Consider the following 16301-nt stretch of genomic DNA (forward strand, 5'->3'; position numbering starts at 1 on the left):
AATCCAATACAGTACTATTGTGACAAAATCCAAAATCCACTAATAATATACAGGCCTACATGGCAATACCACAGTACTTTTTTGTTAGTGAAACTCACTCTATAAACTCGCTTAAATCAGATATCTTTTTTTTTTTTTTTAAATCTTATTTATTCTATATCTCTGATATTGTGCATAAACTGTGCTGACACTTGAACCTGTCTGTTCTTATCGGTCAGTTACTTATTGAACTATAGATGAAGCCAGAAACAAGGATATCTAAGGGTAAAAATATGAGAAATTGATGACACTGTAGATCATCCCTGGTCCAAACTGAATGAAATGTGAGGAAATCAGAGCTGACACTTCTCTGAATGAAACCAACATGAATGTTCTTCAGCTCAAATAAACACAGAAAGATTCTGACACCGATCAATGCATGTTGAAGTGAAGCTTTAAATCCCAAGAGGTTTACTATGAGATCTGTATTGTAATGGTGATTGTCACATTGTGAAACTGCTTTAAGGTTTGATTGCTCCTATTCATTGAGTGTCATAGCTGGGTTTTTTTTTGGCCTTATCTCAAATGCTCCATAAGGGAAAGTCTGCATTTGTGTGTGTGAGAAAGAGAGAGATAGAGAGCGAATGATACACAGAGGCCAAAAAAGGAATAAAAGTCTTTGTTCATAAAAAGGGTTGGGATTATAGAAGCAGAAAGGAGATTTGTTCAATTTGAAGTAATCCTTCATTTATGTCCTCATTTGATACTGAATCTCTTTTTCTCTCCTTTTTCTCTGCCCCAGGATGAAAAAAATCAGGTATTAATAACCAACGCCTGGTTACAGCTGGTGAGTTTCTACTTACTTTCCTTTTGTACTCATGCATTGTGCATGTATGAGTAAGTGTGTGTGGTCAAAAGTCCCTTTAAGGAAACTACAACTTGGCGGCCATTTCGGTAACGTCCCAGGCAACTACAGTATTTCCTTACTATTTACCAAGTGTCACAGCTACTTTTGGGGATGACCACATTTGTTTTGACTATTTGTCAAGATTACATTTCAATAACAATCAGAAATAAAATCCTACATAGGCTCATTGAAAAAAATGTGCCTCTGTCTACATTTTTGCAAAACTCAAAATGTCTTATACCATGCAATGCAATTCACGTCAGTTTCCATCTGAAATTAATACTAGTGGCAGTAAAACTACAACTTTTATTTCTTTTTGCTCAAATTATGATCACATGGGCAGACTTTTTGCACAGTTCCTTGTACAATAAGGCTTCAAAACCATCCACTTTACCAAATTGCATGACTACACGTATTTTACATTGCATACGTGTTGTGAAACATGCAAGAAGCAACATATAATTTATGTTGTAATGCTGTAAACAGTAATGTTGCCACAGGCATGTTTTTTTTTTTTTCAATGAGCCTGGGATGATAAAATCTGATCACATTATAATAAATAGCATTGCTTCATTATCTCAAATCATGCTAATTTTTTTTTTATTTTACTGTATTTTGTCTGGACAATTGAACAATATGATTTCTCTCCCTCATTCCCTCATTCACTACTGTAAGGCCTGCCCAATCGGTCCAACAACAGTTTCCGATAAGCGGGTGAAGTTTTACTGCGTGTTACTGTCTTTTCCGGGTGGCAAAGTAATTTAATTCCAATTCAGCTTTTATCTGACTCCATTTTATCACGACCTCAAATTTAGTTATTGGTCATTTATATAATAGTTTAGCAATACATTTGATTATTCTAATTAAGTCTTTACTTTATATTTTACCCGTTCATTAGGAATCTACAGTGCCAGCCGTGAATATTACGCGGATCTCACAATCACAAACTCGCCAGTCTGATCGATAACCAGAGATTATGGCTTAAGCAGTTTAACAATGCCGCAACACGCTTGCTACTGTTAAAAAGTACCCATGTAGCCCCCTACAGTCACCCATATAACAACTTAGTTAAAGCCCAAACAATAACCAGAGGTTATGGCTAATACATTAAGATAATGCCGCTCCAAACGCTGCTATTACCCCAATAGTATTTGTATCTAGCCCCTTATTTGCGACTGCATAACAAAGTCAAGCAGTTAGTCAGGAATCTTGAATCCCACCAGATGTGCCTCACGCTCCATCTAAAATGGGATCTAGTATGTACTTAACCCTGAACGCAGATTTGCGGAAACAAATAATTTCACAGTAATTCAGAATAAAATCAAATGTAACAATTTATTATGTCAGGTCAATGTATCATGCCAATTTCATAATCAGTTCAAAGATAATCAATACAATAACATCAAATGCTCAGAGATAAAGAGTAAAAGATGTACCTGACTCAAGAAATACATGATGCTGAGTGTCTGAGAGACACTCGGCATTATGGGCCGATCTCATTACAAATCGCTTGTGCACTTTCTTTAAATACCCAGACCGAGACAGAAACTTCTTTCACATGGAAACATTTGCTAACAATGGGAATTTGCATTCAGAGTTTACACCTTTTGAGAGCAGGATGCCATTTGCCTGGAAGACACACCCTCCTCTGTAAGCAAGTTATCTTTAAACTCTTAAAAACTTTATTACCTTTTGGTTTACTTCTGTGGAGAATGAGACCTTTGTACCAGTCGCACTGAGACATTCCAAATGATACCAAACATGTATAGTGTTGTATGATAAATGTTCACATAAAACCATATAGATTTTTGGGTGAATTTCAGGTGATCTCAGCATAAGAGAGAGAAGGAACGGGGAATGGGGGGTCAAAGGAAAGAGATGTATATTAGGATGATGCTTAGGTAAGACTTGCGTCTCGAATGGTGATGCTAATTTCACAAGAGAGAATTCAAATGTTTTCCTGTCCTGCTCAGTTATGCCGCTCAGCGGCACATCTTCCTCAAGTCCTCATTGTTCAGACATCACCCTGGAAAGCAAAAACAACAGCAGAATTATTTGAAATTTAAATAGGTTGTTCCAGTTGCATGGCAGGTCACGCTAACAAAAGTTTCAGACTTCAGAGCAACAAGATAATGACATTTCAATGGCTTCTAGGTTTAATGTCACATCCCTTGGTCACATCAGGCAGATTTACAACTAAAATAACAGCTTGGAGCAGAGCAGGAGCAGGAGCAGGTCTATGTCTGGGAGCTTGACTTATAATGGCCTTTCTGACTTGATAATTTACATTAAGCTGTTTGCATTTGGAACGATCTGTTCAAGGCTGCCATCCTCTGGTGCGCTCCTTCAGACTTCCCCTTTTTTGTAGCATATATTTTGTTTCACTTTAAACAATACAGTTCTACAATATTTCTGAGCAAAACTCAGAAGAAATTAAAAAATATATTATATTATATTATAGACACAGCTGCATACATTAATTATGTTTATTCATTTCACTGCATGATTTAAATGAACATCATAAAAAAACATATGAACATTTCCATAAGGTTGTTAAACTGTTTTCAGCACCCAAGAGTGCTTTAAGATGAGCAATGATGTCAGAACTTGAATATAGTAGAGTTTTGCAAACCTCATCTGGATATTATTTATTTATTTGAGTGAAAGCTTCCATGATGAGAAACATTACAAACCAAATTAATTGCGAAAATGTCCAGGCCCACTAAACGTGCAAAATGTAAGCATATTAAATATATTTGGTAAACACATAATCAGCTTAAAAGCAGGCAAGTGTGAAATTTCATGAAAGACACGTTCATAATGTGTAAATGCTCACAAATGGCTCCAAATGGCTGATACCAACAGTGAGTTTTAGTTGTTGAAAGGTGTTTCTATCTGTCTGAAACATTCCTTGGCTCTAATTCACCTTTATTGACCTCATCAGCCATAATGCATGATTTTAGCCAACTGAGCACTTAACCGTGAAATTAAGCTGGATAAGAAATTTTCCACTAAGGAGCTGCTCTGATTATGAACCCAACATCCAGACCAGTTGCTTTCCAAAGTGCTAAATTGATTTAGAGACAGATCTTGCACAGATGATCACCCATATATTGACTTGAAGGGTTAGTTCACCCAAAAATGAAAAAATAAAAAAATAATTTGTCATAAATTACTCACCCTCATGTTGTTCTAAACCCGTAAGACCTTCGTTCATCTTCAAAAATGGGTGTTCCGAAGGTGAACGGAAGTCTTATGGGTTTGGACAACATGAGAGTGAGTAAATAATGATAGAATTTTCATTTTTGGGTGAACTAAAGCTTTAAAAAAGATTATTTGACGTTAAATAAATATGATCAAAGATGTCTGTAAAAATAAATCTGCATTGTTTATCCTTTTGATCTTTCATTCAAACAGTGAAATGGGCAGAATTATTGGCACCGTTTTATTAAATACTTTTTGCAACCTCCTTTTTGCAAGATTTTTTGAATCTGACCATAGAATCCGGTCCCTTTTGAAGTTCCAGTCTTGTCTAACAACTGAAAATGCTGGAATTTGTTTTTGGATGAGTTAGGATGATTTTTCTTGAAAGCCTCCCAAACAACATGTGGTTATGTAGGGGTTGTTTGAGTATAATTTTTCTAGGCTTTTTGGCCCCAAGACTCAACTAAACTCTGCAGTTCTCCATATGTGATCCTTGGAGAATCTTTGGCCACTCAAACTTTCCTCCTCACCGTACATATGTACAATATAGACACATAATATTATACTAAACTATATAAATATTTTAAGTTATTTAAACATTTTAAAATAAGATGATTAGAATAAAAATATCAGCACAAGCCATACAAATATAAAACTGGTTCATATGTACTCATCTTTTTTGGTTATAAATTCTTTAGTGTTGCTTAAAAACATGAAACTGCACGTGACATTGGGAACAAAGTGGATCTGTTCTTTTCTTGGACATGGAGAAATAGTATGTTCAAAGTATGTGTTAGTTTCAGTATATAAAATATGTGCAGCGCACATTCCCTGATCCCATCATGATGTCAGTGCCGAGCAAGCCAGTGTGTCCGCAGAGAGAGGCAGCGCCCCGGGGAATACGCTCACTAAAGCACACTGGGACACCTGAGCCACAGAGAGATGTGTGGGACAGAAACTCCTCATTCCTCCTGACTGATCTGATCTGTGAGGATGAAACAAACATCATTTCTTCCTATTGTTTGTACTGAATTAATGGTAACACTTTACAATAAGGTTCATTAGTTAACATTAGTTACCTACCTTTTAGTTACCTAAAGTTAACAGGAACTAAGAATGAACAATACTTCTAAAGCATTTATTGATCTTAGTTAATATTAATTTCAACATTTACTAATACATTATTAAAATCAAAGGTTGTATTAGTTAACATTAGTTAATGCACTGTGAACTAACATAAACAAACAATGAACAGTTGTATTTGTATTAACTAACATTAACAAAGATTAACTAATACAGTAACAAATGTATTGGTCATTGTTAGTTCATGCTGCTTAATGCACTAACTAATGTTAACTAATGAACCTTATTGTAAGTAAGTGTTACCGAATTAATTGTACATCAGTGAAAACACACAAACAAATGATCAGAAATAGCTGAAAGGTTGTTTTATAATGATGGTAATCTGTGAACCTGAAAAGTGGCAATGCAAGATATAAAGAGGGACAAATGAAATGTATAATAGTTGTGCCTAACACACTTCTTTTTTCTTTTTTTTGGAAAGTGTTTAGGGTCTTCTACCAAAATAATAAAATATTTTAGAGAGGGAGTAACCCTCATGTTGCTTCATACCCATTTATCTTTCATTCATCGTTAGAACCCAAATGAAGATATTTAAGATATATTATTTCAATATTCTGTCTCAAACATGCATGCTTGACATGTCAGAACAAACGTCATTGATTATGTAGACATTCAATGGAAAAAATAATGAGAGAATATTAAAAATATCTTGTCCCAGCTGGGTTCGTCACTTATTGGGGTCCCCTGTAAACATTTCCGGTGTGTTCTGTTCTATTTGCAGCGCGTTTCTGTATTTGGTGGTGTTGTGAACTTTTGCAGCGCGTTTCTGTATTCGGTTGTGAGTATTTGGAGCACATGTGTTGTAAAACTGATGGAGATGTTTTCTTAATTTGCAGCGCGTTGAGCTCTCTCGGCCACCATAAATAAGCTACAACACAATGGAAATAAGCCACAACACAACCAAATAATGCCGCAGCACAACGGAAAGAGGGCTGGAATGATGCGCATGATGCCTAAGGGAACGTCTGCCAATTCCTCCAAGTTGTTAAAACGTATAATTTGTATTAATTAAAATGATGTGGCTTATTTCCGTTGTGTTGTACATTTTCCGTTGTGTTGTGGCTCATTTCCGTTGTGTTGTGGATTAATTTTGTTGTGTTGTGAACTTATGTTTGCCTTTTAAATTTTGTTGTGCACTACTGGGCCACCGTACTTTTAAGTCCAAAGGCTTACACATTTAGAAAAATTGTGATATAACAGCATATGTTTACATCACATTTCTTTTGAAAAAATGAGCATTGGATGTTTGAGCGAACTCTCCCATTTCACTATACTGTTATCCTTTCAGCCAGAGCAAAAGAGGGAGCTCATGGACAGAAAACAGGAGTTATGCGATTAACTCTTTCCCCACCAGCATCTTTGAAAGAAGTTGCCAGCCAGCGCCAACATTTTTGGTCATTTTCACTAAAGTTGCATGGCCCCCAGAATATTTTGTTGTATGAATATCTGAACATGCAGTATATCAAAAGGAAGAACAGACCCCTCTGCTTTTAAACAAACAAACTAAAAAAAACTTTTATTCAAGCTTCATGCATTCGCTTTTTATTAACACTTGAATGTGGGTAAGTTTTTAAAAAAAGCAACATTTTGAGCAAAAAGCTTAGAAAATCGTGTTTTTGTTAAAGACTATGTCTAGATTGGATTCAGAACAATGATCAAAACATAGATGAAGTAGATCGAGTTCATCAACACTGCTAATGCTTGCACAGTCTTATAGCTCGTCCTGGGTCGACATTTCATTCAGTAACATTAGGCAGTTTTGATTTATATGCCGTTTAATGTTGAGGATCACGTTATTTTACATATGCATCTGCTTATATATGCTATCGATAGTTTCTGCTTCTTCTTTGCCAGTGTTCTGATCAGGAGATTCAGCACTCTTTCAGAAGATGTGTCATAGCGCCCCCTACCACATAACAGTGAAATCACGGAAAGCCAGAAATTGCTTCTTTTCCAATGCCCACGGTCAGTGGCGGGGAAAGAGTTTAATGAGTTAACCGCAGTGTATGTAATTATGACATATGCGGATCCATAAGTCCGGTATCAACAAAGGCACAGGGAAAAGACAGATGAACCATGAAACCAAATAAAACACAATTATAATCATACATGATTTGTCAAGTTCTTCAAGCAATCTCTGATATTTTCCATAATCATATGTATTTATTATCGCAATGGTTAGCATAAGTAGCCATATAATCACGTATACATATATTTCTGCCTCATATAGTGATCAGAATTCCTATCGGATCTCAATTGAAACACTCGCTGAATCTGAAAGTGAGTTTTGAGCTGAGAATTGTTTTAAATGTTTATGTTTGCTGGTAGCCTGATATGATAACATGGGAAAACAGCCCTGACCCTGTCCCGACTCAGGAAAAACTCCACCTTTGTTCATGACCACTTCTCAAGACCCAGTTGGCCCACTTTGGAGCACCCACAAGATAAGTGTGGGTATCTGCAGGTTGCTGAATGGGCGTGATGAAAGGAAGTTGGTTGCGAAAGCTGCCTGTTAGGGTATCGGGTAGGGTTAGTTTCTGTTGAAGCGTTTCAACCTTTCAAGCCAGAGCAAGCCTTGGAAGTGACAGTGGAAGCGCGACTGGCCCTGGCATGCACGCTCGCTTTTGGCTCGACAGTGGAAGCGCAGCTAATTATAGATTTTAAAGCTGTGTTTGTGTTTAAGTATAATTAAATATTCATAATTCCACACAGCTTTGTGGATGAGTAAAACAATTGTGGCTAACTTTAAACTCTGAATGAACTATTTTTACATTTTCCCTAATGAGGATCATTAACAAACAATGGAAACATTTGTTCTAATTATCAATGCAGCAAGTCTGATTTCAGCCTATACTGTTAGTTTGCCTTTTGTCAGTTGACCATAGTCTTCCTTATTGTGATGTATATCCCAGTGAAATCGCTTTTTGAACAAGAAAAAATTTAGGAAGAGACTTAATTGTGCCCATAGGGAATTGATTGGATCATTGTGGTGCTCTCATGTGAATGACAGGTTGTTCCACCCTCATGCCACTAAATGCATTAGGGAAGAGATGTCACTGCAAGTGGGAGGGAACTACGACAGGAGTCATAATGATTCATGCATGAATAACAGCAGCCTGTTAGGACCTTTTAAGATAAATTATGTCTATTTAGTATTTGATAAGGAGGATCAGTGAAATGAATGACAAACTAATCTAATGTTTATGATGAAGCTGCTGATGTCAACAGTTTAGCCTAAATTATGACTAATAAATTGTTTAAATGTATTTCAAAGTCAAAATATTTATTTTGTATTCATATGGAGCCTGATTGATTTAGTTTATCCCTAAACATTAATTAATGCATTAACTATCAAACATGTACTAACATGTTTAAGGCTGCTGTTATTCATGCATGAATCATTATGACTCCTGGATCGCTCATCATTGGTTCATGATTAGTTCACTAATCATGAGTTCATGTTGAAGTAACTATTAATTCAGGTATTAGTACATGATTATTCATGCCCTGTTGTAAAGTGTTACCATATATATATATATATATATATATATGCGCAGCAATATTCCATTTTATTTCATGGTGACTTTAATAACATAGTAGTGTGCTTCCTATTGCTTTTGAGAAAGACTGGTAGTGTGCTGCTAAAAAAAAAAAAGATTAAAAAAAGATTATATTACTCTAAAATCTGCTGTGGCACCACATATGAACCTACACTATAATACAGCAGAGAGGCAACTTTATAGGCTAGAGAAATATAGCCGAGGACCATCTACACCTCGGAAGAGAAATCAGGTGGAGCTTATGCAAGAAGATGTCAACACACATTACTCATACTAAAGAGGTTGACTCACAATGACCTTATTCAACTTAAATTATTGGCATTTAAGTGGCTGGTAGAGACTGTTTAAGCACATTATGTCATATTCAACTTAGAGAATTGTATATTTATGTGCCTTTGCTCTGTGTTGTATGTTCTCTCTTCATTTCCCAGTGGTAAATGTACATGTGTGCACCCTTGGCAGACCCCAGCTGTGTGATTGTGTTATTGTGTTTACTGGCTGTGTGTGTAATATGTTTGTCTCTTTAGCCATCAAACATTTTAATGTTGCTGAATCTGATGTATGTTTTGTGTGTTCAGGGATGGACGGATGTCTATTTGAGCTGGAACCCTGATAACTACCCTGGTGTTCAGACCCTGCGTTTCCCATCCAATCAGATCTGGACACCTGATATTTTGCTCTATAACAGGTAACGGAACACAGTCACATTTACATTTTTCTGTTTTCTTTTAGCCTAAAATACTCTGTTTCTTCTTAAACATGCTTAATAAACTGCCTTAGCCTAACAACACAATAAGCCACAAAAGGCTGTTAAGTGATTTTACCATCTACACACACACACACAACATATGCAAAAAGTGGCTTATTGCTTTTATTAGACCACAGCAACATAAAAATGATCATAGACACTAATCACTTAAGTGGTTAGAATAAAATCTTAGGCAAGAAGAAAACTATTTTCGGTTGCCAAGAAACATACATTAGCATGGGTTCATGTATATTGGATGTGATCAAAAATGTTGAAAAATAGTGGTGTAAGCAATAAGCATTTTGGGGGCAAAGGCTTGGCTCAGGAATATGCAATAAGTAAATGGAATGTGCAAACACAATTAAATTTCAGTTTGATCAATCAATACACATGAAGTGACTCAGAGTAAATTTGTACTTCTGCTGTGTTGAATTGTGGCCGACGGGGACAGAGAAAGTGTATTTCATAATACATGAGCTCTGATCTCACTCCAACAGGAGAAAGCCAAAACAAATTTGGAGGAAACAGAGGTTTATCAAGCTTGTAGATGCAACATTTTAATGTGCCTCAGAACTATGGATATGGTGCTGTTTTGTTTTTTAATGGTAAGTAGTCATTAAGTAGCATTAACTTTCTTGATGCATCCTGACACAGGTAATGATCTTTATATCGTTGCTGTCGGGAAGAAACCTTGCATGTCCAAAACCGCTACTTTTCAGGAAAAACTTCTTCTTCTTTTTTTTTATAAACTCTGTGTTCTACCTGAGAAAAAAATCATACCGGTTTGGAGGATGAGTAAATGATGACAGAATTTTCATTACTGAATGAACTGTTTCTTTATTCTGCAAATTCTGCAAAACTGCACAGAAAGACTATGTTTGGTGCTGTGAAACATCACATATCGTCACTGTAAGTCAGAAACCTTGTATCACCATATTTTGTAAAAAAAAAAAAAATCTTCATAAATCATTACTACTGGTCACCCTTTACCTCTGTCTGTGGGTTTTGCAAATATTTAACCAATGAAAAGTATTAAAAAAGCTTGAGAATAAACCTCGTAACTCCATTGGATCGTCAAACTGTCTGTAAACCTCTTAACTCCACCCGCCTCAATCTTGATTTTTGACATTATGCTTGTTTTCAATGCAAGGGTAAATGAAGAACTGTTTGTTTGTCAAGAATGACTATATATAAAGGCTAATGTTTTATGTTATGATAAGCTAAGAAGAGTGTATTAGCCTAGCATTTGTCATCGAGTCACCAATACATGTCTTATATAGCCTATGCAAAGCACTTCATTTTTTATAACGTGATTTTGGCCAAATGATAGAAACAACGGAGTGTTTACATAGCTACAATAAACTTTATAACCTGTAAGTTTGCGATACACTTACTGCCTCAGTTACGGCCGTTATAATGATGGACAAAACATATGTCTGACATTTGCTGGTCAAAAACCTTGTAACTCCTTTAGAGCTTGATTTTGGAAGAATGTTAATAATATAATGACACATGCAAGTGTCTGACCATATATTAAGCCACAATATCAACTTTGACAACTTGTGTTACACACAGTAGATTTCAGTCGCCATCTGTTTCAAGTCTGACCTGATCTGTGATGCAACATCATACTTAAGTCTAGTTGCTCTTACAGTTGAAATCTCAGGCAGTGAAGAAAAGCAGTGAAACATCAATTTACACAAACATGTCGCAAATAGGCAGTAGGGGACACCAGAGGCAATTAAAAAAAAACACGTGTGTGTATATATATATATATATATATATATATATATATATATATATATATATATATATATATATATATATTCCTTTTTAAATATATTTAACTCACAAACTACTACAAATCCACCAGCCAACAACAGCAGAACCATTCAAATCTTTACATCGAGAAAGGCTTGATCATAATATTAAAATAACGAAGTTAATTATTTTAAATATTTAAAATACATTATTTTAAAACAATAATTGAATTATTAATTATTTTAAATTATTTCATCAGACTGGAGTAATGGCAGAAAAAAATTCATAAATTATATTTATTCAAAGAAAACCATTATTTTAAATTGTAAAAAAAAATCACAATATTACAGTTTTTTTCTGCATTTTTGATCAAATGAATGCAGGTTTGATGAGCATAAGAGATTTCTCTCAAAAACATTAAAAAGCGTAATGTTTCCAAACTTTTGACTGATACTGTGTGTGTGTATGTGTAGGCTATGTATATGTATATGTATATGTATATGTATATGTATATGTATATGTATATGTATATGTATATGTATATGTATATGTGTATATATATATATATATTAGAGATGCACCGATGTATCGGCCACTAATCTGTATTGGCCGATTAAAGCTATTATTTTCGCTATCGGGCATGGGCCGATTGTTTAAAAACAGCCAATTATCAGTGCCGATTATATCCTGTCAATCAAAAGGGTGCGGAAAAACATGTCAGATTGCAACTCATACTGTGTGTGAAGAAAATCTCTCTTGTGTTGAATTTAGGGCAAGTTAACACGACCGCTATAACAGTTATAAAATAACGATGTTAATGGAGGCTTTATTTGACCCTTTGAATCACCCGTAGTTCAAGCCAGGGTTGTCTGATCTACATTTTTTTCCCTACATTAAACATTATTTGTAGCGCCTCCCATCCAATAATCACAAAGAGCTTTGTTACTTCTGATAAGAAAGAAAGTCTCAACTTTCAAATTATATAAATTTTATCACAAAATTCCAAAAATAAATGGCGTTTTGACGCTCTTAAACAGATCACTGTAAAGCCTCAGTTCAAGCAGCTGCACAGAGCGCAAGTGTTTTCTTCCACTTCAATACAAATTACATCTAGAAAAACATGCATGAACATCAGAAGGTATGTTGAAAGATACAGTACAACTTACCGAAATCTGTATCATGACTCATGTAATCACTCAATCTGTTTCAACCGCGGAAAGAGGTCAATAAAACAGCTTGTGAACAATATCACTTCCACCGTCGGGCCAAACAGTTCTAAGAATGGTCCCAGTTGTATTTCCAGTTGTATTTTTGAATTCTCTGCACGGTTGTCTGACCGTAAATATCTGATCAACCTCCTTAATGCAGACACCATTTACATCTCATATCGTCTGTATATTATTTCGTTAACAAGGCAATGACTGATGCATTTGTATTACATTCCGAAGAGTGGCCGTTATCAGCCCCAAAGTGGAAAATGAAACCACATCTGTAACTACTGGCCCGAATAGGCACGGAATGGAATAGATAGAGAAAAGAAAAGAGAAGAACACAGACAGAGAAGTTAGTGATGTGAGAAGAGATTTGCACCCACCATTAAGCTGCTTATCCATAGCTCATCAACTCCTGATGATGGCAATCTCACACTTCTGAAAAGAAACGAACAATAAAAGAGATTCAGTTTAAAACTTTTTATTTCTTCTAACTAAGATAGATGAACAGACAGACAGAAAGCACATCTGAACGAAAAGGTCCATATTTTTTCTCAGACTACTACACATGTGTATGTCAGCAAAAAGTCTGGGTAAAATAGACCTTTTCATTCAGTCACACTATATATTAGGGTGTCTTGCATCCAAAAAATGTTAGGTAAAATGTACTAATTGTGTTCATGTTGTATTGCAAAACACTTTTGCTGCTATTGAGGTGGAATACGGGTTTATATTATTTATTACGTTATATATTTAGGGATATGTTTCATGGTATGGTTAGGTTTAAGGGTTGGCTAAGGTGTAAGGAAAGGGTCAACAGTGTAATTATTGATGTAATCACAGATATTAATTACAGCTGCAATTACATGAAGGTAAGGTGTCCATGTTACAGTGCTAGTATACATTTAAGTAATAATAATTAACTACATGTATAGGGTTAGGATCGGAGTTGGATTTAGGGTTAGTTGAATTTTTGCATAATTATAGCTATTACTACAGTAACGACATGTAACGTGTAACGAGGACACTGTAAAATAGTGTTTCCAATTTTTTTAATACAAGTAGAATGTAAAAACATGTATTTACACAGTAAGTGCATTGTATCAAATTATTTATCAAACAATTAAATGTTACTACATAGAAATTAAAGTGGGACCCAGAACAAATGGCGACTCTACAATGTGTGCCGATGTACTTTACATACATAACATATGAATGTATTATGCTTAGCAGTCCAGTGTAAACCCCAGTGTAAACACCCTCTCACTTCACACTTATTGCCCCCTCATCTGTGATGTAAAACACGCTATGAGTTTGTACATTGGCCATGTTTGTGTGCACTGAGAGAGGACAGATGCAGTGTTATGTATTATTTAGACAGAGCTTAGAGGTCAGCTTCACTTTCCCTACCACCACCCTCTCTTTATATAATGGACTGCACTGATTACAAAACTTCCACTCCTTTCTTTTCTGTTCTTCCATCACAGTCATTTGTGGTATTCAGCAGGAATGCATGTTTACTTCAAATTTATAATTGTTCAGTGTTGCCCTTTAGTCTCTATTGTTGATCATTTGAAAATATCTGTGTAATTTGACCAAATAAAAATTCTAAAAATATTCCAAGCACTATTTAGATAATAAGTATTTCATTATATTATAGTCGTTTTTTTTTTTTTTTTTTTTTTAAACAGGGCCTCATTTTGTTTTTATGGGCCTTTTTACATCACAGTATAGTCAGTAAAGGACTTGGGACTGTGTTCATGAGCGTTGTCTTAATAAAGAGATTTACAATAACCTCATTTACTTTGCTTTCCTAGTTTAGATCATCCGACTGCATGGCTGTTTTATAAGTGTATGCCTGTGAAATGATCAGGGCTTATTATATTTGGACTGAGTGCAACAATAATTAAAAATGAGCTTTCATTTTGTTGCAGACCTGCAACTACATATTGTGTGCCAGATTTTGTGTGCAACACATTTATAGAGCAGATTGCAGCTGGATGAATTTATTAGTGACAAAAAAAAGCTGGGCTTGAAAGACAAAGTAATAAAAAAACTGTTGGTGCTTCACTACAAATCTTTCACTAGCTTGAATCATTGAAAGTGGTAAAAGAAAAGAGATTGATAAGGGCAAAAAAATCTAACTTGAATAACATATCAGAGGAACAGTGAAAGAAGCTGCTGTTTATATGCGTGTGTGATGTTTGACAGGGTTAAATCCATTCAGAATTTTGCAGATTTCCAATCAAAACGCAAAAAACTGATGGTAAGATGAATAAGAGATAAGTATCTTTTGTGTTAACTGGATATCCAGCTGGATTATAAGTTAAATGGCAAGTTTACCAAAGCCTCTTGTTTGTATGAATGAAAAAGCATATTTGACTGAACATCCTGCATAAACATTTCAGAAATACTGGATAAACTGTGGCAAGGTGCATTCACAAGGAAATGGCTTGGGTTCCCTGAGAAGGAGAACGAGATGCTGCATCTTGGTGTTGACACTTTTGGGAACGGCATCAGCTCGACCAGTGTCTGAGCATGTGTAAACAAACGCCAACCTCAGACATTCTCTTTCAAAGTGGAACTTCAATGCTGTGTCTTGGTGTTGATGCCATGGGGAACACAACACCCACTACGCCATGCTGAAGAAATGTCTGCCCCACTAGGCTTAGAGTACACACAAACAGAGTGGGCTTAGCACCTAAGTGACACTACGGATTCTGAAGAGCATGTCAGCACCTAAGGGCAAAGCTTATGTGACATGTGCAAGAGATGCACAGTGGCTCAGCTCCCCAAGCCAGTATCCACAAGTGTTTGGGGAAAACCTTTGAACAAGACAGGTCTTAGGCTGAAACCGTGGAAACAATGCTATAAGGGGAATACACAACCAAGCCTCAGCTATGTTATGCTATGCCTGAGAGCCTCATAGGGAGCAGTCTACCAAGGGAGCATACTAGCAGTCAGTACCTCGAAGCGGAGAGTACTGAAAAACGCTAAGTCCAACTCTATTCTGCCCATAGTTACAACCTTAGTCTCAGCACTGTCCAAGCGGGAGCATATATCCCAACCACAAACAAATCATAAGAGAGGGAGGCAATGGAAAGTATTATATGTAAAAGGGAGCATATGTCCCTACTTCAAACGCAAGTTGGGGAGAGAGGTAAATGGAATAACAGGACACTGCGCTGACTGCACATTATAACTCCATCCACCTATATTGACCCTAAGGAAGAACTTGTCTTATCTTAAAGGGAAGATTATAGCCATACTTAAATTCTGAATAATCAGAGAGGGCAGAAAACAGAAGTGTGGGACGCCTAGTGTTCCAATTATCATGACTCATACTACCAAGCCACCCATAGGGAGTGTGCATCCCTTTGTGAAGCCCAACAGTGGTTGGGGAGGGAGATAAATGGAATGGAGGGAAGCTCTGCGGACTGCCTTTCATTTACCTTGTATCACCACTAAGGAAGAATATGAATGGAAGGAAGCCATTAGCCCTACTTGAAACTCCAGTATACTGGAGAAGGCGATAAAAGAGGGGCATGGAATACTAGGGTTCTGCCCATGACAACCCTTAACATCAGGCATCATAAATAATAGCACCCATCCCAAGGGGATACAGTCCATATTTCAAGCTCCAACCATAGTTGGAGAGGGAGGTAAATGGAATAAAGGGAAATAATGCGGACTGCCCACCATAATTACATCTACCTATTATCGACCCTAAGGAGGTACTTATTTACGGGGAGCTTTCAGCCCTGCTTAGAACTCCAATCCAGAAATTG

The 16301-nt window shown here is 36.2% G+C and overlaps 1 protein-coding gene across 1 annotated transcript in view; it reads left to right on the forward strand.

Annotated features, from left to right (window-relative positions):
- chrna8 (cholinergic receptor, nicotinic, alpha 8) overlaps nt 1-16301 on the forward strand; it is a 74327-nt gene that overhangs the window by 32179 nt on the left and 25847 nt on the right. The window contains exons 3-4 of the mRNA XM_084403041.1: nt 782-826; nt 9372-9481. Of these exons, the coding sequence (XP_084259167.1) occupies nt 782-826; nt 9372-9481 (155 nt within the window). The remainder of the gene's footprint in view (nt 1-781; nt 827-9371; nt 9482-16301) is intronic.

The sequence above is a fragment of the Rutilus rutilus genome (genome assembly GCF_951802725.1).
Source record: "Rutilus rutilus genome assembly, chromosome: 2".
NCBI lineage: Eukaryota > Metazoa > Chordata > Actinopteri > Cypriniformes > Leuciscidae > Rutilus > Rutilus rutilus.